The following is a 26,076-nucleotide window of genomic DNA, read 5'->3' as shown; positions in this document are numbered from 1 at the left end:
ACTGCATCCGCTGCCCACGTTGTGCACAATTTTCACAACGTGCGTCGGTACATCGGGCCGACGCATTGCGACCGCCCCGTACCGACGCAAGTGTGAAAGAATCCTAAGGCTACTTTCACACTAGCGTCGTACTCGGCCCATCGCAGTGTGTCGGGCCGACGTACCGACGCTAGCGTTGTAAGCGCCGCACAACGGGTGCAGCGGATGCTGTTTTTTCAACGCATCCGCTGCCCCATTGTGAGGTGCGGGGAGGCGGGGGCGGAGTTCCGGCCACGCATGCGCGGTCGGAAATGGCGGACACGTCGCACAAAAAAGTTACATGTAGTTTTTTTTGTGTCGACGGTCCGCCGAAGCACGACGCATCCGTCGCACGACGGATGCGACATGTGGCAATCCGTCGCAATGCGTCGCTAATGCAAGCCAATGGAGAAAAAACGCATCCTGCAAGCACTTTTGCAGGATGCGTTTTTTCTCCAACGACGCATTGCGACGGAAGCCAAAAAACGCTAGTGTGAAAGTAGCCTAACCCTAACCCTAGCCCTAACCCTAACCCTAAATTTAGCCCCAACCCTAACCCTAACTCTAACTCTAACCCTAACCCTAACCCTAACCCTAACCCTAACCCTAACCCTAATTTTAGCCCCAACTTGTCTTCTCCTGCTGGCCGGCAGATGGCAGCAGATGGCGGGCGCACTGCGCATGCGCCCGCCATGATGAAAAAGCCGGCTGGCAGGAGAAGACAGAAGAGGACCCAGGGACCCCGGGTGAGTATGATAGGGTCCCCGAATCCCCCTATTTCTCTGTCCTCTGATGTGCGATCACATCAGAGGACAGAGAAATAACTGATCGCTTTTTTTTTTTTTTTTTTTTTTGCGGTCGCCGGTAAACTGTTAATTACCGGCGATCGCAAAGCAGGGGTCGGTGCAAACCGACCCCGATCATGTTCTTTGGGGTCTCGGCTACCCCCGGCAGCCGAGACCCCAAAGAACATCCGGGTGCCGGGCGGCGGGCGCACTGCACGTGCGCCCGCCATTTTTTCCCGGAAGAAAGATGGCGGCGCCCATGGGGAGACACGAGGAGCACCGGGGGAGGTAGGTAAGTATTGGGGGGCTATTGGGGGCCATCGGGGACCACATTTCTCTGTCCTCCGATGTGCGATCACATCGGAGGACAGAGAAATTAAACGGCAAATCGCGTTTTTTTTTTTTTTTGTTGCGACCGCCGGTAAACGGTTAATTACCGGCGATCGCAACTCGGGGGTCGGTAAAAACCCCCCGAATCATGTTCTCTGGGGTCTCGGCTACCCTCGGCAACCGAGACCCCAGAGAAAATCCGACTCTGGGGGGCGCTATTCACTTTTTCCACAGCGCCGTTAATTAACGGCGCTGTGGATTAAGTACCCTTAGCGGCCGCCGTTAAAAGGCGTATCGGCGGTCGTTAAGGGGTTAAGGGCTTCAGAAAGACCCTTTCTGAAAATCGCTGCCAGGGCACACTCATTCCATTGAGTGAGCACAGACCACTTCCTAAACCTCTGGCAGTAAACCTCCGCTTCATCCTGACCCTGAGACAGAGCCAGCAAGGTCTTTTCTGCCTGGTCGACTGAATTAGGCTCCTCATAAAGCAATCCAAGCGCCAGAAAAAACGCATCTACATTTAGCAATGCAGGATCTCCTGGCGCCAGGGAAAATGCCCAATCCTGAGGGTCGCCACGTAACAAGGAAATAATAATTTTAACTTGCTGAGTAGGGTCACCAGAAGAGCGGGGTTTCAGAGCAAGAAACAATTTGCAATTGTTTTTAAAATTCAGAAACTTAGATCTATCTCCAGAAAATAAATCAGGAATTGGTATTCTAGGCTCTAACATAGGATTCTGAACTACATAATCCTGAATGCCTTGTACCCTTGCAGTGAGATGATCCAAACTAGAGGACAGATCTTGAATGTTCATATCTGCAGCTGAGTCCTGAACCACCCAGAGATTAAGGGGAGGAGAGAAGCAAAACACACTGCAGAGAAAATAAAATGAGCTCAGAACTTCTCTTATCCCTCTTTTGTGAGGCATTAACACTTTATGGCCAGCTGTACTGTTATGGACCTAGTGGTTAGGAACACTTGAGATGACCTGATAGGTAAACCAGAAATATAGGTCAAGCTCTGGGGACGTGGAAACTTTACTGACCGCAACCCTGATCCTATCACACACACTATAGGCAGCCGTGGAGCGTACCTAACTCTCCCTAGACGCCTCTTCACAGCCTGAGAACTAGCTACCCCTAGAGAGAAACAAAAGCCTCACTTGCCTCAGAGAAATTTCCCCAAAAGTAAAGTCAGCCCCCACAAATAATGACGGTGAGTTCAGAGGAAAATACAAACATAGGAATGAAAACAGGTTTTAGCATAGGAGGCCCACTAGTACTAAATAGTAAGAAGATAGCAAGGGAACTGTGCGGTCAGTTTAAAATACTACAAAAATATCCACGCAGAGAATACTAAAGACCCTCACACTGACTCACGATGTGAGGGAGCAACTCTGCTCCCCAGAGCTTCCAGCTAGCAAGAAAATAGCATATAAGCAAGCTGGACTGAACTTAACATATACTGAGAAACATTTTCCAAAAGCAGTGAGCAAAAATGAACTAGAATGAACTTAGCTTCTCCAAGAGGAGACAGGTCACACGAGAAGTCCCAGAGAGATCTGAACCAATACTGAATACAACGACAGCTGGCAACAAGTAAAGATCTAGGTGGAGTTAAATAGGCAGCAGCACAGCAGAAAACGAGGCAGCTGGAGCCCAGCTAAAGACCAGCAGTATCACTCAAAGCCACCAGAGGGAGCCCACGAACAGAACTCAACAAAGTACCATTCATGACCACAGGAGGGAGCCCGAGAACGGAATTCACAACAGACATGGTGGCCATCCACCAACCATCCACTACTCCATCCATCTGGACCATCCAGGGTTGCTCGATACTCATCAGTAAACAAGACTGTTTGAAAATTAGTCTTCATGTATGTCTGAGCCCACTGCAACAGTTTCTGCCTGTGAAAACTGTTTAGGGGTGGCCGAATAGTAGGTTTATGACCTAAAGTAAGCTTTTGAAGGATCCTACACCTTGAGGTTTGAGGGACTACAGAGGCACCAGCAGCTTCAAATATCTGTTTGCTGGTTTGTAATGGCTTTTTAGCAGCTGCTTTCTTAATCCGATGAACTTACCTGGCAGAAACCTTCCTCATTATGCCTTTATCAGCATGAACACATCTGTGCTCAGATTCAGCCACAAATCTCTTAACAGTACGATGATCACGCCTAAGTTTTCGGGAAATATCTAATGTTTTCATCCCTTGACCACGGCATTGCAATATTTGATGCTTTTTGGCAGCAGAGAGATCCTTTTTCTTTCCCATGTTACTTGAAAACTGTGGCCTGCTTAATAATGTGGAACATCATTTTTAAGTAGTTTTCCTTTAATTATAATCACATGGAAAACTAAATATCGCATGTGTTTAAGATTGATTTCAGTGATCCATTGAGCCCTGAGACACAATACCATCAATGAGTTTATTTGAAAAACAAAACAATTAAATCTTTATGACACTTAAATCCAATTTTCATAATAGTTTGGAACACGATGTAAAAAACTGTGGCTGATGTCACTAAAAAGACGGACATCGCCGAATCACAGGCCAGACAGCGTCCACAGTGCCCCTATCTGACTCATTATAGGAAATTTCAGAGATTTGCACAGAAACCCCAGTGCAAGCATTCAGCACAGAGTGCAAGAATAAATGTGAGCCAAGCCTTACTGAGATCTTTGTGAGGCAGAATGAACACATGAACTGCAGGTGAAGAATTGGTTTTATTTATTTTTTACGTTGTTTTGCGTGTGGTATAAGTTCAGGTCGATGCAATTACAGCGATACCAGGTTTATATCAGGTTTTTAGGATTGGCTGCTGTCACTCACTAAAAGATACTTTTTTTGCATCACTATATTTTGAGAACTATAATTTTTCCATATTTCTGCCGACAGAGTCACGTGATGGCTTGTTTTTTGTGGGATGAGGGTTTTTTGCTATTTTCAGGCACATAATATTTTTTGATCACTTTTTATTCCAATTTTTGGACGGCAGAATGAACAAAAACCATCAATTCAGGAATTGAATTTTGAGTGTTTTTAAGCTGTTCTGCGTGTGGTAAAATTGACGCAGCATTTTTATTTTTCAGGTCAGTACGATTACAGCGATACAACATTTATTTTTTTATGTGTTGGCTAGTGTTGAGCATTCCGATACCGCAAGTATCGGGTATCGGCCGATATTTGCTGTATCGGAATTCCGATACCGAGATCCGATACTTTTGTGGTATCGGGTATCGGTATCGAAACAACATTAATGTGTAAAATAAAGAATTAAAATAAAAAATATTGCTATACTCACCTCTCCGACGCAGCCTGCACCTTACCGAGGGAACCGGCAGCGTTGTTTGCTTAAAATTCGCGCTTTAACTTCCTTACTTGAAGTCCCGGCTTGTGATTGGTCGCGCGCCGCCCATGTGACCGCGACGCGACCAATCACAGCAAGCCGTGACGTAATTTTAGGTCCTTCAGGATTTTAAAATTACGTTCCGGCGTTGTGATTGGTTGCGTCGCGGTCACATGGGCGACGTGACCAATCACAAGCCGTGACGTCACGGGAGGCAGGAGACGCGCGCATTTTAAAATGCGCGCGTGTCCTGCCTCCCGTGACGTCACGGCTTGTGATTGGTCGCGTCGCCCATGTGACCGCGACGCGACCAATCACAGCAAGCCGTGACGTAATTTTAGGTCCTTCAGGATTTTAAAATTACGTTCCGGCGTTGTGATTGGTTGCGTCGCGGTCACATGGGCGACGCGACCAATCACAAGCCGTGACGTCACGGGAGGCAGGAGACGCGCGCATTTAACCAATCACAACGCCGCAACGTAATTTTAAAATCCTGAAGGACCTAAAATTACGTCACGGCTTGCTGTGATTGGTCGCGTCGCGGTCACATGGGCGGCGCGCGACCAATCACAAGCCGGGACTTCAAGTAAGGAAGTTAAAGCGCGAATTTTAAGCAAACAACGCTGCCGGTTCCCTCGCTGAAGTCCAGGCTGCGTCGGAGAGGTGAGTATAGCAATATTTTTTATTTTAATTCTTTATTTTACACATTAATATGGTTCCCAGGGCCTGAAGGAGAGTTTCCTCTCCTTCAGACCCTGGGAACCATCAGGAATACCGTCCGATACATGAGTCCCATTGACTTGTATTGGTATCGGGTATCGGTATCGGATTAGATCCGATACTTTGCCGGTATCGGCCGATACTTTCCGATACCGATACTTTCAAGTATCGGACGGTATCGCTCAACACTAGTGTTGGCGCAATAAAAACTATTTTAAAGAATAAAAGATTACTTTTGCATCGCTGTATTCTGATAACTATAACTTTTTTATTTATTCACTGATTGAGCTGTATGGCAGCTTGTTTTTGTGGGACTAAATTACATTTTCAGCTATACCATTTTTATTTACACTTTTTTTATCGCATTTTATTCCACTTTTTGTTCAGCAGTATGATTATAAAGCAGAATTTTTTACCTCGTTTTTTATTAATTTTTTTATGGTGTTCACTGAAGGGGTTAACTGGTGGGACAGTTTTAAAGGTCATGACGACATTCTGGCAGCTATGACATCACGGGTTAACCGAATCAAGGGCAGAGGGGCTTTCTTCCCTCTGCCTGCTCGCTAAATTCTGCAATCACAGCATTTAGGGAGTTACAGTGCCGGGCGTGGTGCAGGCATCGCTCCAGGCACTGAGTGTTCAAAATCGCCTGGAAGTATCCATATGTCCAAGGTCGGTAAACACCTAGCGACCTGGACGTCCAAGGCCACAAAGGGGTTAATAGAGAAAGATTGTTCATTTTATTACAGATTGGCTAAATAGAAAAATTATATTTGCAGATTTCAGAGCACCGAGGCTCCTTTATCAGGCAGGATTACAAATAAATGACTTAGGCAAGAGCACAACATTTAACTGATGTTACAACAGGACATTTGTGCATAGGGTGGATTGGGTGATGCCTCCTATGTTGTGCTCTTGTCTTAGTAATTAATTTGTAAACTCGCCTGATGAAGGAGCCGCTGAGCTCTAAAGCTGCATACATATTTTTTTCTGATTAGGCAATAAAGGTATCACTCCTAGAATACTTTTCTCTTTATTTGGGCATAAAAGTCTTTATATTGATTTTTCTGGCTAACACTGTACCACAATATAATTTTTTTTATTGTGCATCATATTACAGATAAAAATAGTTATGCCACAATTTAAAACAAGAGTCTTAAACTAAAATGGAGTCCGGGGCCACTTAGAAAAATTTTGTTAGGGCATGGGCTGCCTTTTGAAATTTAGGCTGGGACTACATGACAACTTTGTCCGCTACAGAAGTTCTAAGTATGCTGTGTGTAGCTGCTACATCAAGGTGTCATGCAAGAAAATGGTGTTGCATTGTGATGCCTAGTGTACCGTGACCCCACCGCCCTTAAATACAGCATGATGGACCCACAGCCCTCTATACACAGTATGATGGCCCATCCAGCCACCTACAGTCCTGTTCATTGTGATTGGCACCCATGAAGTTTAAATACATAATGTGGAATATCTCCTGAAAAAATGAATCAAGTCAAACAGTTTTTTGTATAAAACACTCGTGTTAAGTACCAAAGAGCAAATAATAAACAATAATTTAAAACTAAAAACAATGGGAGGAAAAATTAGAAAATCCTAAAGTTAGCTGTGACACTGGTATTGGCACCCTTTACATTAAATTAGTGTGGAGAAACGGGGTCAGTGGGTGCTCTCATCCGCTGGCCTGGCTGTCTTTAGCAAGACTGCATGGACCAGGGCTCATACCACTGAACACCCGCTCTATCTCCTGGTGGGCAATACACTACACAGACAACACAGGGTTAGGGTAAAACAGTGTGGCAATACTTTATTGAACCACAACACCCAATAGCAAACAGAAAAATCCCAGCAGTTACCCCAAGATGGTACACATTACATGGTCTCACCCTTCCGCTGACTTACCGGGATAATGATAGATGTTATGTCCAAGCTCCCAGGGTCGTTACTCCACCAGTGATACACACGCAGAGAGGAGGTAACGACAAGCATAGGGAGATAACTGAGAGGAGTCCTGTGTTCTTTCAGCCGGGTCCAATGTACCCTCAGCTGAGAAGAGTGACACCAACCAGAAGAAAAGAAGTCTCTGTTATACTCGAGGCATGTGATCTATTTTTAGATTTACCCAGTGTCCTTCAGGCCACCCTCACAGCTTTTCCCTATCTACCTTCAAAATCAACAAACTGGCTACAGAATACAATACACATTTAGCATATCAGCACATAATAAATAAAGATAAACACACAATATGTACAAGTCACTATTACAGACTTACACAGTATGTTAAATGGTATATTAGTTTGCAAGTCTGTCTTCTTGACCCACCAGAGAGAAACACTTAAATCCACAAGCCAATATACAGATAAAAAGTCAATTCTTCTTGGTTTGTAAAAGCATGGTTTTCTGGGAAATTAAGATACAATCTTTTTTTTCACAATTAGTATGGAAACACATTCTGATTCGCCTGTGGTAAATCACAAATGAGGATCACCTGTGATTAATTGTCAGTGCCCATGTGACATGAATTAGCAAATGAATGATGACTTTAGTGTTTTAAAAAGCCACATGTTAGGCCATGTTCCTTTGTCACAATTGTGAAGACAAAGGAATTTTCTGTGGACATCAGAACTGGTATTATTAGCAAACACAAAACTTCCAAAGGGTATAAGGCCATCTCCAAAGAAGTTTGCCAAGCATCAAAAACTTCCCTGGATGTGAGGGAAAGAGGAAAACTGACAAGGAATGACTGATTTTTGCCAAAGAGTACCTTGACAAACCACAATCCTTCTGGGAAAATGTTCTGTGGACAGATGAAACAAAAATGGAGCTTTTTAGCAATGCAAAGCAACAGTTTGTTTAGGGATGGCGCCAAAAAGTTTATAAGGAAAAGAACACCCTACCAACAGTTAAGCATGTTGGGAAATCCATAATGCTGTGGGGTTGCTTTGCTGTGCTTTGTACTGGAGACCTTGACCATATCACAGGAATCATGAAATCAGAGAATTATCATGACATTTTAGTGCTAAATGTTCTACCTAGTTTAAGAAGGTTTGAGTCAAAGATCATGGGTCCTCTAGCAAGACAATGACCCAAAACACACATCCAAATGTACACAGGAATGGTTGAAAAATAAAAATGGACTGTTTTAAAATGGCTATCACTGAGTCCAAACCTCAATCCCATTGAAAATCTTTGGGGTGAGTTGAAATCTGCCATTGGAAAAAAGAACCCTGCAGACCTTGAAGAGATTGAACAAACTGCAAAGGAAGAGTGGGAGAAAATACCAGCTCAGAAGTGCAAGAAGTTTATAGATGGTTACAAGAAACATTGGAGGCTGTCATCAATGCCAAAGGTTGTCCAACCAAGTATTGATTAGGGATGCCTTAATTGCTGCATATGCTGTTTATTCTGTTTCTTCTTTGAAATTGCAAGTTCGAAAACAATGTTTAATTGTATTCAGATTGCTAATTTAAAAAATCCTGAGGATATAACCTTGGTACATTTCCCTTTATTTCTGAAGATATTGTACAGTCTATGAAAAAAATGAAGGGATGCCAATAATGGTGAGCAGCACTGCATGTACAGTTTGATGGCCAAATAGTCCCCTATATACAGTATGATGGACCTATAATAAGTATGACAGCCCCATAGCCCCTATACACAGCATGATTGCCCTACAGCACCACTATAACAAGTATTATTATCCCATAGGTCCTTTATACATAGTATGATGGCCCAAAAGCTCCACATATACATTATAATGACTCCAAAGCCAGCACTTACCTCCAATTGTGCAGCTTCACCTCGATCCAGTTATGTTGTTGGGAGATTCTTTATGGCAGGTACAAGCAGTATTCTGCCACTGATATACGTGGGTGAGATATGTCTGAGGGATATGAATACAGTTCTCTGTATAAGCAATGACAGGTAGCGTTAACTCGTTAACTTGTGCCTCTAATCCTGATGAGCTGCACGTGATTAGTCAGAAGAATGATGGACTGATGAACTCAACAGGTTGTTTTTTACAGCACTTTGATGAGATGAGGGAAGATATCAGGGAAGATAAAGGGACAAAGATGAGGTAGAAGTTAGAGCTGATATTAGAAGCATGAAGTTAGAGGTAACAAGAGAAACCTTTCTCTAATCCTGAAGCATGTGTTATCCAAGATGGCACTGACCAGGATGAAGGAAGTGAGATAAAGATAGGAGGAGTTGGAGAAAGAAAGGTATTATGGGTAAAGCACAGTAATACATGAACAACATAATATAACAACGGCCAGTAGATGGCAGCAAAGTACAACAAATACAAGATGGAATTAAAACATATACGTTATGTAATGGCTGAAAGTCTTGGCAAAAAATTAGCTAACAGCACACTCCCCATCTGAAATACTTCGATTTCATTATTTTAACAGTCTTGATGTAGAGGTATTTTCCTTAAGGACACTGAGGGATACCTGAACCTGTACGGTAAAAACAATGCAGGCAATGCAACAATAATATATAAACGATGTAGATGATTGTCTATAACCAGTTCCTGAATTAATCCAATGGTTCAAGTTCCAGTGCAATGAGTTTCTTTCCACCTTCTGGTCTTTCATGGGGACAAGATCTCCCACTTGTAAGCTCGGTTTAACTTGTTGACATTTTCTTCATCTTTGGAGTAGAGTAAGGTACTCCATCTTCCATCTACTCCAGAAACAGCCAGATGTTGTACATGTTTCCTCCATCTCAGATATTTGTTACCGGACACAGAGTTTTCAGTTTACTAGGAACAGTTTCAAGTTTCAGAGTGAGGAGAGTTGCTGGAGAAAGAATAGCAGGAGATTCCGGATCCATTGATATGGGAACAAGAGGTCTTGAGTTTACAATAGCAGACATTTCTGCTAAGAAAGTGGTTAAGGTTTTGTGGGTGAGTCTTGAAAGCTTTGAGTTCATCAACATAGACTCCAGTATCCTAAAAGTGATGCCTATTATTCTTTCCCATGATTCACCCATATGGGATGCGTGAGGAGGGTTTAAGACCCACAAACAACCATTATTTGCCAAGACGTCCTGGACTGGTGTTGAATCTAACTGCAGTTCTCGACAGGCACCTAGAAGTTTGTTCCACAATCAGATCTCAATTGCTTTACAGGTCCTCTGATGGTGAGGAATCTTTTTAAGGCATTGATGAAATTACAGGAATCCATGGATTCTATTACTTCTAAGTGTATCGCTCGTACACTCATGTATGTGAACAACAGTGACCATCGTTTACTCTCTGTGTGTCCGCCTCTGGTTCTACATGTAGTGACTGCTCACGGGCCAAAAACATCCAAACCAACATAGGTAAATGGTGGCTCTGCGCTTGTCCTATCAGAAGGAAAATCAGACCTTTGTTGTTGCTGCAGTTTTCCTCTTGTCTTGCGACACTGAACACAATGATGAATTAAATGGGAAACCTGTCTCTTTCCTCCCACAATCCAAAGTCCTGCAACTCTTAAGACACCTTCAGTGAAATGTTTGCCTTGATATTTGGTCTTTTCATGGTAATGTCGTATTAGTAGAGTGGTGATATGGTGATGGCCTTGAATAATTAAAGGATTCTTTTCTTCCTCTTCCAACTTGGCTTTGTTTAAGCGACCACCAACTCTCAGCAAACCCTTCTAGTCAATTATTGGATTTAAGTCGACAATGGGGCTGTTTTTAGGAACATCTTGATTTTTACGTATTCATTCCAGTTCCTTGTGAAAAACATACTACTGCACATTATGTATCACAAATAGTTCACTCAGAACAAAGTCTGCTGCAGAGAGAGGCTTATGACATGCCAACCGCGACAATCAGCGTTACTTTCCTTATTGCGTTAGCATTGTGCGATGTGGACTAACCTTGCAATGGCATGAACTAGCCTTGTCCATCTGGAGAAGTGATCAAATCGCTGACAGTCCAAACCAACCTTCTCTTTGGATTTAGTGATGAGGGTGTTGATATCAGGATGGATCTCTTGGTCAACTGTTTTCAACGGCAGTCTCTCCACACTGGCTGTGAAGGAATTCCGATCCTGATAACCAAGAAGAGTTTGCGAAAGCGCCAACAGACACAGGCCTAGTAGCAAGGTCAGCAGGGTTACGATGGGATGGAACATGCTGCCATTGCTCAGGTTTAGAAGATTTCCTGATCCTTTCAGCGCGGTTACTGACATAAATGTAGAAGCATTTAATCTGGTTGTATATGTAGCCCAGAACAACTTTGCTGTCTGTGTAGAATCTTGTGTCATCCACATGAATTGCTAGTTCATTGTGTATGAAATATGCAATCTCTATGGCTAGTACAGCCCCACAGAGTTCAAGTCAGGATATGGTGTGTTCGGGTTTAGGAGCCAATTTAGCCTTTCCAAATAGAAATTCAACACGAGCTTCATTGTTAGAGTCTATAATCTTTAAATAGGCAATAGCTGCAATAGCTTCAGTAGAGGCATCAGAGAATATGTGGATCTCTTTCCTTTGACTCGCAGCAAGGGATGCTGGAGTGTAACAACGTGGTATGTGGATCTTATACCAGGAGCAAAGAGATTCCCTCCATGATTTCCACTTTAGTTGTTTGTCAGCAGGGAGTAGTATATCCCAGTCCTTAATAGACTGTGAGAGTTGCCGTAATAGAAGTTTGCCTTATATAGTCAAGGGTGCAACAAACCCCAGAGGACAGAACACCATGTTAGTAAATGGTTTTTCTGCATGACTAATCTGAAAGCTGAAAGAGTCCTTTAACAAATTCCATCTCAAGCCTAGACTTCACTTTACTGGTGGATTGTCTGAGCCTAGATTCAAGTCCCTGAATTCTGCAGCATGATCATTAGGGTGAAAGGCCTTCATGACAGCAGCACTATTGGAGGCAATTTCATGCAATCTTAAATGAGCTTTAGAAAGCATACCTTGTGTCCGCTTGAGCAGACCTATGGCTTCTTCGTCCATCGTCCATGTAGAAGTCCTTTTCAACGAACTGTTGGGCATCCTTCCTAAACTCTGATTCTCCATCAGAGGCAGTCCTATGTAGGCCATATGTAACAACTGCTTGAGAAGGGCTGTTTCCGAACACGTTCACCTTCATGCGGTATTCAACCATTTCCTTGTCGGTGTCGTTGTCTCGGTGCCATAAAAAAAGGAGATCATTTCTGTGGTCTTGTCGCACAATGAAACAATGGAACATTTGTTCAATGTCAGCAGTAATAGCAAATGGCTCTTTTCTGAATCTCATGAGTACTCCCCCCAGGTTATTAGTCAGGTTGGGACCAATGAGGAGATTGCTGTTCAGAGATACACCATGAGGCTTGGTGCTTGAATCAAACAGCATTCTAAATTGTTTAGGTTTTGTCGGATGATAAACTCCAAAAGAAGGTAGATACAAGCATTCTTCATTCTCTTGCAAGAGTGGAGCTGGCTCTGCATGGTCTTTGCAAAATATCTTGTCCATAAAGGCTACAAAATTCATTTCAGGCTTGTTTCTTAATGTTCTCTGCAATGAGGTGAACCTGGATAAGGCCTGTTCATGGTTGTTAGAAAGCTTGGTCCTTGTAACCTTGAAGGGTAAGGGAGCAACCCAGCAGACAGATTCATTCTTAGAGAATCCACTGTCCATTATTTTAATAAATTCCTTGTTTTCTATGGATAAGGCAATTTTGTTGTCCTCTTGTGTTGTGTGAAACACTGTTCTTCCTAAGTCATCACCATAGGGAGTAGGAATGATGTCAGGCTCTTGGATGAAGTCTGAGAACCTTTCACTTTGTAGTGATGAGAGCATGGTTTGAAGTAAGCAACCATTTTGGAGTACATACATTTTAAAAGACTTGATTTTGGATGCCTTGTGACTCTTATCCAGACATACATCGCCCACAATTACCCATATTGAGACTATGGGAGTATGATGCATGATCTGGGCCGTTCCTTTATTGGCCACCTTGTGGACCTTCAGAATATCTCTCCCAAGTAGGATTAGAATATCAAGATTCATGTCCAGAGGAGGAATCCGGTTAGTTAGGTGCCTCAACTGGGGATGATAAAACGTGGGTTCCGGAGTGGGAATTTCTTCCCTGCTATCAGGTATCTGGTCACATTCAATTAAAGTTGGCAAGGGTATGTGCACGTTCCCTTTGATTGAAGAGACAATGTACCCAGAGGCTCTTCTGCCAGAAGTTTCAATAACACCAAGAGCAGGTGTTGAAGGAGTATGGAGTCATTTGTCCCTTTATATTGAAGATCTCAAAGAGTTTTGACTTTGCTAAAGACCTGTTGCTCTGCTCATCTATTATGGCATACGTTCTGGAGGCCTTGTTGGGTTGTCCTTCTGGATAGACATCAAGCAAACATACCTCAGCACCGCATGTAGGACCATTTCCTTCTCCACATACTTCAATATATGAGGAGGAAACAGCAGTTGCAGTTGGATCAGGAACTTGTATCTCCCTGCCATGCTTTTGAGCAGGATTGGATGCTGCAGAAGATTGTCGATTGTGTGGAGCTAGTGTGGGATGCATAGATGTAAAATGTTTGTCACTACTGCATTCAGTGACAAAAAACAGCTGGCGCACTCTGTGCTGTGATACTACCCTAAGATCAATGGGGGTGCGAATCCAAACGGCTGAAGCAACATCAAATCAAAACAGAACAAGAGGCCGCTGAGAAATATTCGGACACCACCAGAAGTACATCAAAAGGAATGACTTTATTGGAAGTAAAATTAAAAACAGTTAAAACCTGATGCAAACAACAACTGCCCCCCCACACACGGACCAGGGCAACACTGTGCATGCTGCATACATGGCACAGAAAATGTGACAAAAATTCCACAAAATCATATATATATAAATAACTGTTAGGACACACTGCAAGGGAACAGAATGTAATACTAGACATGGGCACAGCCACAAAATAGAAAACTCAAATGAGGATAGGTGAATAATTCCCCATAATGCTGTCTGATGCACAAGAAAATCTTTTTTTCCCTTTTCTCAAAGATTGACGTACCATCACATGTTAGAGTACAAGGAAAGCAGCACAGCCCATGTCACCTCCTAATGAAGGTGGATACTAAAAGACTCCAAAGGAGAAGAGGTTCCCCAAATGCAGCAGTGTGAGTCCCAATCACCCTGTATTACCTAGAAATAGGGAGGGCGACGCCGCAGCCAAGGTGTGCCAAGCCCGGGGGGGGCAGATGAACCCAACGCGTGTTGCGGTCACACAGACCGCTTCGTCAGGGGAAGTTGCTCACCTCCAATAGTGTCTTCTTTATATAAGACAGGCAGTCGTCCCCAGACGCCGGCGTGTGCGCCGTGATGCACCGGAAACCGGAAGCCGGAAGTGAAGATCACACACACAGAACAATCTGCAGCCGCGCAGAAGAAGGAAAATGTAGAGAATGGGCAGACGTCTCTGCCCATATTGATCTAATGCGCACGCGCCGGTAAGATAACCAGCGGTCTGCATAAGAATCAGAAGATAAGAACCCTAAGACCTTATAGAAGGTCAAAAAGTAAAACACTGGTTTAGCGCCTAGAACAATGACAGGACATATAGTGGCAGTAAGAGATAACCCTGCTGGGCCCTACTATTGGACCTAAATGATGTCTATACATAAACATGCACCACAAGGAATCAAAATGTAATAACACAAAATCAATACATAAGTCATATACTGTACACTATGAACATAGAGACATAACCTAAGGCCCTTTGTCCCATATAGGGACTATCAGCTGAGCAATGTCACTCTTATTAATTAATAGGTGTCCAACTGGGCTGTATAGATATGACCCATGTTCTTCATGTTTCAACAGCTGAGGGTCTGGACCCAAAGGATCCAGAACACTTAGTGATAACGAAGCAGCTACTCCTGTAAAAAAAACAGTTCAATGCTCATCCACAAAGACAGGAATTAAGACCATAAAGAAACGGTCTAACCCAAGAATCCCGTAAAAAGCAAGTCCTCATTAATCCCCTGGGGGGCTGTGGAATGGAGAGAATAAATCCAACGTGACTCTGTTTGCAGTAATCGTTTATGTAGAGAACCGCCTCTGCCCGAACTCCTGACATGTTCCAGGCCAATTATTCTGATCTTGGCACAGCTGCCCTCATGATGTAAAAGAAAATGGGATGCCACCGTGCTTAGCATCTTGCCTTTCCGCCTGTCCACCGCTGCAGTGTTGATGGTGGACAGATGACTTTGTATCCTGCGCCGTAATTCCTGCGAAGTCTGGCCTACATAGATACAAGGACACGGACAAATCAGGGCATAAACAACATGGGAAGTTTTGCAGTTTATGTAGGCCTTTAATTTATGTTGTATTTGGTCGACAGGATTACGGAAAACATCACGAGTGGGATGCATAAACTGACAAATACTGCAGTCGCCACACGGAAAGGAGCCTCTCAGGAACATGCCGCGATTCAGCCTCTGCGTTGGTCTCCTATAGTGGCTCTGCGTCAGTATGTCCCTGAAATTGGGTGCCCTCCTAGCTGTAATCAATGGTCGAGTACTGATGACTTGAGATGTTTGTGTGTCAGAGGTTAAGATTCTCCAATGGTTATTAAAAATCCTACTCACCTCAGCCCAGTGGGTATGGTAACCCGTAATAAACCTTGCATAGCCATCAGATATCCTTTTGTTGGCAGTAAGTAACGAATCCTGCGATTGCCGATTGGCCCTCTGGAATGCACGAGAGACGCATTTTTTGGGGTAATTCCTAGTTCTAAACCTGGTCGTGAGATCCAGGGCCTCTCTCCTAAAGTCCACATCCTGAGTGCAGTTGCGCCTGGCTCTAAGGAATTGGCCCACTGGGATTCCATCTCTCGTGTGTCTGGGGTGGAAACTCCGGTAATCCAGGAACCCATTAGCCGCTGTAGACTTGCGGAAAAGGCACGTGGAAAGTGTGCCATCCTGACACCTGATCTCCAGATCCAAAAAACTGACTGTAACAGAAGAAAATTGATAAGTCAAAAAAATATTAATAGAGTTGTTGAGGAATTCCATGAATTGAAATAGCTCATCTGATGAGCCTGACCAAGAAGAGGATTCTTTACTGTTAGGGCAGTGAGAATCTGGAATTGCTTGCCTGAGGAGGTGGTGATGGCGAACTCAGTCGAGGGGTTCAAGAGAGGCCTGGATGTCTTCCTGGAGCAGAACAATATTGTATCATACAATTATTAGGTTCTGTAGAAGGACGTAGATCTGGGGATTAATTATGATGGAATATAGGCTGAACTGGATGGACAAATGTCTTTTTTCGGCCTTACTAACTATGTTACTATGTTACTATGTTAAATGAAAAAGACATCATCAATGAAGCGCGACCACTGTCGCACCCGGTTCTTGAAAAGATCAGAAACAAAAACAATATTGGCTTCCCACCACCCTAAAAAAAGATTTGCAAACGAGGGGGCACAACACGCCCCCATCGCCACACCAGATGTCTGTAAATAATATACCCTGTCAAATAAGAAAAAATTGTGTCTTAAAGCAAAATCCAACAAATCAATAATAAAAGAGTCATGTAATCTATCCGAATTTACCTGTTGATCCAGGAAAAACAAAACTGCCTGCATGCCGTCATCATGGTTGATGTTCGAGTATAACGACTCAACGTCGCATGTGACCATGAGATCACCTGGATTCAACGAGACCCCTTTGTGCGTACTGATGAAGTGTGAAGAATCTCTAACGTATGAAGGAAGTGTAATCACCAAGGGCTGTAAAAAAAAGTCTACATAAGAACATGCCTTTTCACACAAGCTACCAATGCTTGAGACTATGGGGCGACCAGGGGGCTTGGTGGTACATTTGTGAACTTTGGGGAGCATATAGAAAGTTGGCGTAATCGGTTGCTCAACCCAAATAAAGTCCCGCTCATGCATATTAATGATCCCCAATTCAAAGGCTCTATCAAGCAGAGCCTTCAGCTTAGTGGAATATACCCCAGTGGGATCCGAGGGCAATCTGCGATAAAAACGCACATTCTCGAGCTGCCTAAGGGCCTCCTCCACATACATCTGGTGGGGCCATAAGATGATGTTACCCCCCTTATCCGCCTCCCTGATTACAAATTCCTTATTATTCCGTAGGCCATAGAGAGCCTTCCGCTCTTGACTAGTGAGATTAACCACAACATGGGAATGGCTCGGCAACGCCTCAATGTCTTGTTTAACCATTTCGAAGAAAATCTTCACAGCTGGTACTGTAGATAAAGAAGGGCACACCATTGATCTGTTTCTGTGTGGAAATCGTGGCCTACCTCTGGCGGAATCCCCATCTTGCAGTAGATCCAAAAGATCCTGAAGCACTCTTTGTTCAATTTGATCAGGAGCTGAGACAGAGCCTGGTTGATTGTGCAAGACCTGTAGAATAATTTTTCTATAAAAAAGAAAAAGATCCTTAATAAGCACAAATTTATCCATCCCTTGTGAAGGCGAGAAGGTCAAGCCCCTCCTAAGTATTGACATTTCAGTAGAACTTAAACTATATTCGGATAGATTTATGATTAGAAAAGGATCATCAGCTGCAGGATTGTCATACTCACGGGCGTCTTCGGTGGTCTCAGAGATTACTTGCGATTCTTTTTCCGTTGATTGTGGTAGGCTGGCCTGTAGGTTCCATTCCTGGTGATCTGGGTGAAGAGATTTGTGTCTCCTCCGCCCACGCCTGGTCCTGGCCCTGCTTCTGGCTCACTTTCCGCGGAGGATAAAAAATCACTCGATGATTGTCTTTCAAAGGTTGAGCCATTGTGGACTGGCTCACCAGCATTGGTTTTGAAATCACGGCCCGCCGCTGATTCCCATGATGTTTCCACTTGAAAGCCATATTTCGGTCAAAATCTGATTTGTCCCTCAGAAATTTGGACCTCTTTTTGTCCATGATTTCTCGATCATATTTGTCCAAAGCATCTTTTAATTTAGCTTTAAAAGGTTGGACTTGTGACACCTCATCAAATTTACTGAGATCACTCTCCAGACTTTTGATCTCCAGTTTGACCTGGCTCAGAAGGTCCCTGTCATGTGAAACCAATAAATTAATTAAAATGTGTGAGCACTGTAAGAGGCCTCCCTCCCAGGTGGCCCGGAAGCTGTCAGAAGGCTCCCAAGCAGGAAAGATGGAGATTCTCAAGCCTCTTGGCACTAATTTCAATTTGAGGTATTCCTCCAAACACCTGATGTTCCATAGCAGTTTGATCCCCTGCTTCTGGGCTGTGATGTGATCTTCACTTCCGGCTTCCGGTTTCCGGTGCATCACGGCGCACAAGCCGGCGTCTGGGGACGACTGCCTGTCTTATATAAAGAAGACACTATTGGAGGTGAGCAACTTCCCCTGACGAAGCGGTCTGTGTGACCGCGACACGCGTTGGGTTCATCTGCCCCCCCCCGGGCTTGGCACACCTTGGCTGCGGCGTCGCCCTCCCTATTTCTAGGTAATACAGGGTGATTGGGACTCACACTGCTGCATTTGGGGAACCTCTTCTCCTTTGGAGTCTTTTAGTATCCACCTTCATTAGGAGGTGACATGGGCTGTGCTGCTTTCCTTGTACTCTAACATGTGATGGTACGTCAATCTTTGAGAAAAGGGAAAAAAAGATTTTCTTGTGCATCAGACAGCATTATGGGGAATTATTCACCTATCCTCATTTGAGTTTTCTATTTTGTGGCTGTGCCCATGTCTAGTATTACATTCTGTTCCCTTGCAGTGTGTCCTAACAGTTATTTATATATATGATTTTGTGGAATTTTTGTCACATTTTCTGTGCCATGTATGCAGCATACACAGTGTTGCCTGTTATGGTTCTCAATGGCAAGAGAACATAGCCCAGCAAACATAAGTACTAGCTCTTGGAAGGATGGAAACTAAACTGACCATGAACTAAACCTGCCGCACAACTAACAGTAGCCGGGTAGCGTTGCCTACGTTTTTTATCCCTAGACGCCCAGCGCCGGCCGGAGGACTAACTAATCCTGGCAGAGGAAAATATAGTCCTGGCTCACCTCTAGAGAAATTTCCCCGATAGGCAGACAGAGGCCCCCACATATATTGGCGGTGATTTTAGATGAAATGACAAACGTAGTATGAAAATAGGTTTAGCAAAATTGAGGTCCGCTTACTAGATAGCAGGAAAACAGAAAGGGCACTTTCATGGTCAGCTGAAAACCCTATCAAAATACCATCCTGAAATTACTTTAAGACTCTAGTATTAACTCATAACATCAGAGTGGCAATTTCAGATCACAAGAGCTTTCCAGACACAGAAACGAAACTACAGCTGTGAACTGGAACAAAATGCAAAAACAAACGAGGACTAAAGTCCAACTTAGCTGGGAGTTGTCTAGTAGCAGGAACATGCACAGAAAGGCTTCTGATTACAATGTTGACCGGCATGGAAGTGACAGAGGAGCAAGGTTAAATAGCGACTCCCACATCCTGATGGAAACAGGTGAACAGAGGGGATGATGCACACCAGTTCAATTCCACCAGTGGCCACCGGGGGAGCCAAAAATCCAATTTCACAACAGTACCCCCCCCTCAAGGAGGGGGCACCGAACCCTCACCAGAACCACCAGGGCGATCAGGATGAGCCCTATGAAAGGCACGGACCAGATCGGAGGCATGAACATCAGAGGCAGTCACCCAAGAATTATCCTCCTGACCGTATCCCTTCCATTTGACCAGATACTGGAGTTTCCGTCTGGAAACACGGGAGTCCAAGATTTTTTCCACAACGTACTCCAACTCGCCCTCAACCAACACCGGAGCAGGAGGCTCAACGGAAGGCACAACCGGTACCTCATACCTGCGCAACAATGACCGATGAAAAACATTATGAATAGAAAAAGATGCAGGGAGGTCCAAACGGAAGGACACAGGGTTAAGAATCTCCAATATCTTGTACGGGCCGATGAACCGAGGCTTAAACTTAGGAGAAGAAATCCTCATAGGGACAAAACGAGAAGACAACCACACCAAGTCCCCAACACAAAGCCGAGGACCAACCCGACGCCGGCGGTTGGCAAAAAGCTGAGTCTTCTCCTGGGACAACTTCAAATTGTCCACTACCTGCCCCCAAATCTGATGCAACCTCTCCACCACAGCATCCACTCCAGGACAATCCGAAGATTCCACCTGACCAGAAGAAAATCGAGGATGAAACCCCGAATTACAGAAAAAAGGAGACACCAAGGTGGCAGAGCTGGCCCGATTATTGAGGGCAAACTCCGCTAAAGGCAAAAAAGCAACCCAATCATCCTGATCTGCAGACACAAAACACCTCAAATATGTCTCCAAGGTCTGATTCGTCCGCTCGGTCTGGCCATTAGTCTGAGGATGGAAAGCAGACGAGAAAGACAAATCTATGCCCATCCTAGCACAGAATGCTCGCCAAAATCTAGACACGAATTGGGTTCCTCTGTCAGAAACGATATTCTCCGGAATACCATGCAAACGGACCACATTTTGAAAAAACAGAGGAACCAACTCGGAAGAAGAAGGCAACTTAGGCAGGGGAACCAAATGGACCATCTTAGAGAAACGGTCACACACCACCCAGATGACAGACATCTTCTGAGAAACAGGAAGATCCGAAATAAAATCCATAGAGATGTGCGTCCAGGGCCTCTTCGGGATAGGCAAGGGCAACAACAATCCACTAGCCCGAGAACAACAAGGCTTGGCCCGAGCACAAACATCACAAGACTGCACAAAGCCTCGCACATCTCGAGACAGGGAAGGCCACCAGAAGGACCTTGCCACCAAATCCCTGGTACCAAAGATTCCAGGATGACCTGTCAACGCAGAAGAATGAACCTCAGAAATGACTTTACTGGTCCAATCATCAGGAACAAACAGTCTACCAGGTGGGCAACGATCAGGTCTATCCGCCTGAAACTCCTGCAAGGCCCGCCGCAGGTCTGGAGAAACGGCAGACAATATCACTCCATCCTTAAGGATACCTGTAGGTTCAGAGTTACCAGGGGAGTCAGGCTCAAAACTCCTAGAAAGGGCATCCGCCTTAACATTCTTAGAACCCGGCAGGTAGGACACCACAAAATTAAACCGAGAGAAAAACAACGACCAGCGCGCCTGTCTAGGATTCAGGCGTCTGGCGGACTCAAGATAAATTAGATTTTTGTGGTCAGTCAATACCACCACCTGATGTCTAGCCCCCTCAAGCCAATGACGCCACTCCTCAAAAGCCCACTTCATGGCCAAAAGCTCCCGATTCCCAACATCATAATTCCGCTCGGCGGGCGAAAATTTACGCGAGAAAAAGGCACAAGGTCTCATCACGGAACAATCGGAACTTCTCTGCGACAAAACTGCCCCAGCTCCGATTTCAGAAGCGTCGACCTCAACCTGAAAAGGAAGAGCAACATCAGGCTGACGCAACACAGGGGCGGAAGAAAAGCGGCGCTTAAGCTCCCGAAAGGCCTCCACAGCAGCAGGGGACCAATCAGCAACATCAGCACCCTTCTTAGTCAAATCAGTCAATGGTTTAACAACATCAGAAAAACCAGCAATAAATCGACGATAAAAGTTAGCAAAGCCCAAAAATTTCTGAAGACTCTTAAGAGAAGAGGGTTGCGTCCAATCACAAATAGCCTGAACCTTGACAGGATCCATCTCGATGGAAGAGGGGGAAAAAATATATCCCAAAAAGGAAATCTTTTGTACCCCAAAAACGCACTTAGAACCCTTCACACACAAGGAATTAGACCGCAAAACCTGAAAAACCCTCCTGACCTGCTGGACATGAGAGTCCCAGTCATCCGAAAAAATCAAAATATCATCCAGATACACAATCATAAATTTATCCAAATAATCACGGAAAATGTCATGCATAAAGGACTGAAAGACTGAAGGGGCATTTGAAAGACCAAAAGGCATCACCAAATACTCAAAGTGGCCCTCGGGCGTATTAAATGCGGTCTTCCACTCATCCCCCTGCTTAATTCGCACCAAATTATACGCCCCACGGAGATCTATCTTAGAGAACCACTTGGCCCCCTTTATGCGAGCAAACAAATCAGTCAGCAGTGGCAACGGATATTGATATTTAACCGTGATTTTATTCAAAAGCCGATAATCAATACACGGTCTTAAAGAGCCATCTTTCTTAGCCACAAAGAAAAAACCGGCTCCTAAGGGAGATGACGAAGGACGAATATGTCCCTTTTCCAAGGACTCCTTTATATATTCTCGCATAGCAGCATGTTCAGGCACAGACAGATTAAATAAACGACCCTTAGGGTATTTACTACCCGGAATCAAATCTATGGCACAATCGCACTCCCGGTGCGGAGGTAATGAACCAAGCTTAGGTTCTTCAAAAACGTCACGATATTCAGTCAAGAATTCAGGAATCTCAGAGGGAATAGATGATGAAATGGAAACCACAGGTACGTCCCCATGCGTCCCCTTACATCCCCAGCTTAACACAGACATAGCTTTCCAGTCAAGGACTGGGTTATGAGATTGCAGCCATGGCAATCCAAGCACCAACACATCATGTAGGTTATACAGCACAAGAAAGCGAATAATCTCCTGGTGATCCGGATTAATCCGCATAGTTACTTGTGTCCAGTATTGTGGTTTATTACTAGCCAATGGGGTGGAGTCAATCCCCTTCAGGGGTATAGGAGTTTCAAGAGGCTCCAAATCATACCCACAGCGTTTGGCAAAGGACCAATCCATAAGACTCAAAGCGGCGCCAGAGTCGACATAGGCATCCGCGGTAATAGATGATAAAGAACAAATCAGGGTCACAGATAGAATAAACTTAGACTGTAAAGTGCCAATTGAAACAGACTTATCAAGCTTCTTAGTACGCTTAGAGCATGCTGATATAACATGAGTTGAATCACCGCAATAGAAGCACAACCCATTTTTTCGTCTTAAATTCTGCCGTTCACTTCTGGACAGAATTCTATCACATTGCATATTCTCTGGCGTCTTCTCAGTAGACACCGCCAAATGGTGCACAGGTTTGCGCTCCCGCAGACGCCTATCGATTTGGATAGCCATTGTCATGGACTCATTCAGACCCGCAGGCACAGGGAACCCCACCATAACATCCTTAATGGCATCAGAGAGACCCTCTCTGAAATTCGCCGCCAGGGCGCACTCATTCCACTGAGTAAGCACAGCCCATTTACGGAATTTCTGGCAGTATATTTCAGCTTCGTCTTGCCCCTGAGATAGGGACATCAAGGCCTTTTCCGCCTGAAGCTCTAACTGAGGTTCCTCATAAAGCAACCCCAAGGCCAGAAAAAACGCATCCACATTGAGCAACGCAGGATCCCCTGGAGCCAATGCAAAAGCCCAATCCTGAGGGTCGCCCCGGAGCAAGGAAATCACAATCCTGACCTGCTGAGCAGGATCTCCAGCAGAGCGAGATTTCAGGGACAAAAACAACTTGCAATTATTTTTGAAATTTTGAAAGCAAGATCTATTCCCCGAGAAAAATTCAGGCAAAGGAATTCTAGGTTCAGATATAGGAACATGAACAACAAAATCTTGTAAATTTTGAACTTTCGTGGTGAGATTATTCAAACCTGCAGCTAAACTCTGAATATCCATTTTAAACAGGTGAACACAGAGCCATTCCAGGATTAGAAGGAGAGAGAGAGAGAGAGAGAAAGGCTGCAATATAGGCAGACTTGCAAGAGATTCAATTACAAGCACACTCAGAACTGAAGGGAAGGGAAAAAAAAAAAAAAATCTTCAGCAGACTTCTCTTTTCTCTCCTTTCTCTGTCAATTAATTTAACCCTTTTTGGGCCGGTCAAACTGTTATGGTTCTCAATGGCAAGAGAACATAGCCCAGCAAACATAAGTACTAGCTCTTGGAAGGATGGAAACTAAACTGACCATGAACTAAACCTGCCGCACAACTAACAGTAGCCGGGTAGCGTTGCCTACGTTTTTTATCCCTAGACGCCCAGCGCCGGCCGGAGGACTAACTAATCCTGGCAGAGGAAAATATAGTCCTGGCTCACCTCTAGAGAAATTTCCCCGATAGGCAGACAGAGGCCCCCACATATATTGGCGGTGATTTTAGATGAAATGACAAACGTAGTATGAAAATAGGTTTAGCAAAATTGAGGTCCGCTTACTAGATAGCAGGAAAACAGAAAGGGCACTTTCATGGTCAGCTGAAAACCCTATCAAAATACCATCCTGAAATTACTTTAAGACTCTAGTATTAACTCATAACATCAGAGTGGCAATATCAGATCACAAGAGCTTTCCAGACACAGAAACGAAACTACAGCTGTGAACTGGAACAAAATGCAAAAACAAACGAGGACTAAAGTCCAACTTAGCTGGGAGTTGTCTAGCAGCAGGAACATGCACAGAAAGGCTTCTGATTACAATGTTGACCGGCATGGAAGTGACAGAGGAGCAAGGTTAAATAGCGACTCCCACATCCTGATGGAAACAGGTGAACAGAGGGGATGATGCACACCAGTTCAATTCCACCAGTGGCCACCGGGGGAGCCCAAAATCCAATTTCACAACAGTTGCCCTGGTCCGTGTGTGGGGGGGCAGTTGTTGTTTGTATCAGGTTTTAACTGTTTTTAATTTTACTTCCAATAAAGTCATTCCTTTTGATAAGTACTTCTGGTGGTGTGCGAATATTTCTCAGCGGTCTCTTGTTCTGTTTTGATTTGATACTGCATTCAGTGCATTTAATGATGGCCTTAGGCCCCTTTCACACATCAGTTGTTTGCCATCTGTCACAATCCGTTGACTCGACGGATCCGCCGCAGATTGTGAAAAAATGATGCGACGGATCCGTTTTTTGGACGGATCCGACTAGCGCATCTGGCTAATTGGATCAGAGCATGCTCAGTTAAAAAAAAAGGAATCTGTCGCCGGATTGCATCATTTGACGGATCTGGTGCAATAGGCTTCCATTCTAGCAAACGACTGACCGTCGCTGTCCGTTTTTTCGACATACACAAAAAATGTTACTTTGTCCTTTGTCTCTGGCCATTAGACAAACAGATCCGGCGAACGACGGCTGAAACATGAGGCCATCCATCGCAATCCGTCACTACGGATTGCGACTGATGGCAAAAAACTGATATGTGAAAGGGGCTTTACAGTCCTTAGCAAGGTGGTCTGAGGAGGCGCAACACTTAATACATATCCCAAGCACCTTGAGAGTATCGCTGCGCTCCTGCAAAGTCTTTACTCTGAGTACATGACATTCCTTAAGTGGGTGAGGTCTTTTGTGGATAGGGCACATACGGCTGCTATCCATAACCTTAGGAGCAACAGCATTTCTTTTAGTGAAGGTGGGTGCAGTGAGTGGAACATCAGTCTTTCTCATGGATACTGTGCCCCTTAGCTCTCTACGTTTGGTGGTAATGTTATCATCCCTTGTAGATGATGACGATGAAGCTGGTGGAGTAGATTCAATCAAATCGAAGCTGGGATCATTCTTCTTCAGAGCTTGTTCATTGACAAATCTAGAGAAATGTGAAAAGGGAGGAAAAAACACATTATGCTATCTTTTATACCATGAGTCTGCCCATTTATCCTGCATGCCGTATGGCAACTTGGACACTACTGGATTCATGCTATGAGCAGTATCAAGGTAACTCAGTCCTGAAAGATGTGGGTCTAATTTTGCCAATTCTAATACCTATAGGGTATGTGTCCACGTTCAGGATTGCATCAGGATTTGGTCAGGATTTTTCATCAGTATTTGTAAGCCAAAACCAGGACTGGAACAATTGGAGGAAAAGTATAATAGAAACATATGCACCACTTCTGCATTTATCACCCACTCCTGGTTTTGGCTTACAAATACTGATGAAAAATCCTGACCAAATCCTGATGCAATCCTGAACGTGGAC

General features: G+C 44.3%; 2 protein-coding genes across 4 annotated transcripts in view; one reads left to right on the top strand and one right to left on the bottom strand.

Moving 5' to 3' along the window:
- Positions 1-26,076, top strand: part of LOC143770113 (L-threonine ammonia-lyase-like) — a 441,011-nt gene that overhangs the window by 147,169 nt on the left and 267,766 nt on the right. The gene's annotated exons all lie outside the window — the stretch shown is intronic.
- LOC143768565 (uncharacterized) lies at positions 12,042-25,174 on the bottom strand. Its single transcript, XM_077257209.1, has 2 exons — positions 24,887-25,174; positions 12,042-13,738 (listed from the first exon to the last, which is right to left on the bottom strand). The coding sequence occupies exon 2, from the start codon at positions 13,191-13,193 to the stop codon at positions 12,105-12,107; it is 1,089 nt and encodes a 362-aa protein (XP_077113324.1). The 5' UTR covers positions 13,194-13,738; positions 24,887-25,174; the 3' UTR covers positions 12,042-12,104.

This window comes from Ranitomeya variabilis, chromosome 4 (genome assembly GCF_051348905.1).
Source record: "Ranitomeya variabilis isolate aRanVar5 chromosome 4, aRanVar5.hap1, whole genome shotgun sequence".
Lineage (NCBI taxonomy): Eukaryota > Metazoa > Chordata > Amphibia > Anura > Dendrobatidae > Ranitomeya > Ranitomeya variabilis.
Note: the sequence above shows the minus strand (reverse complement) of the source record. Positions and strands in the feature narration are given on the sequence as shown.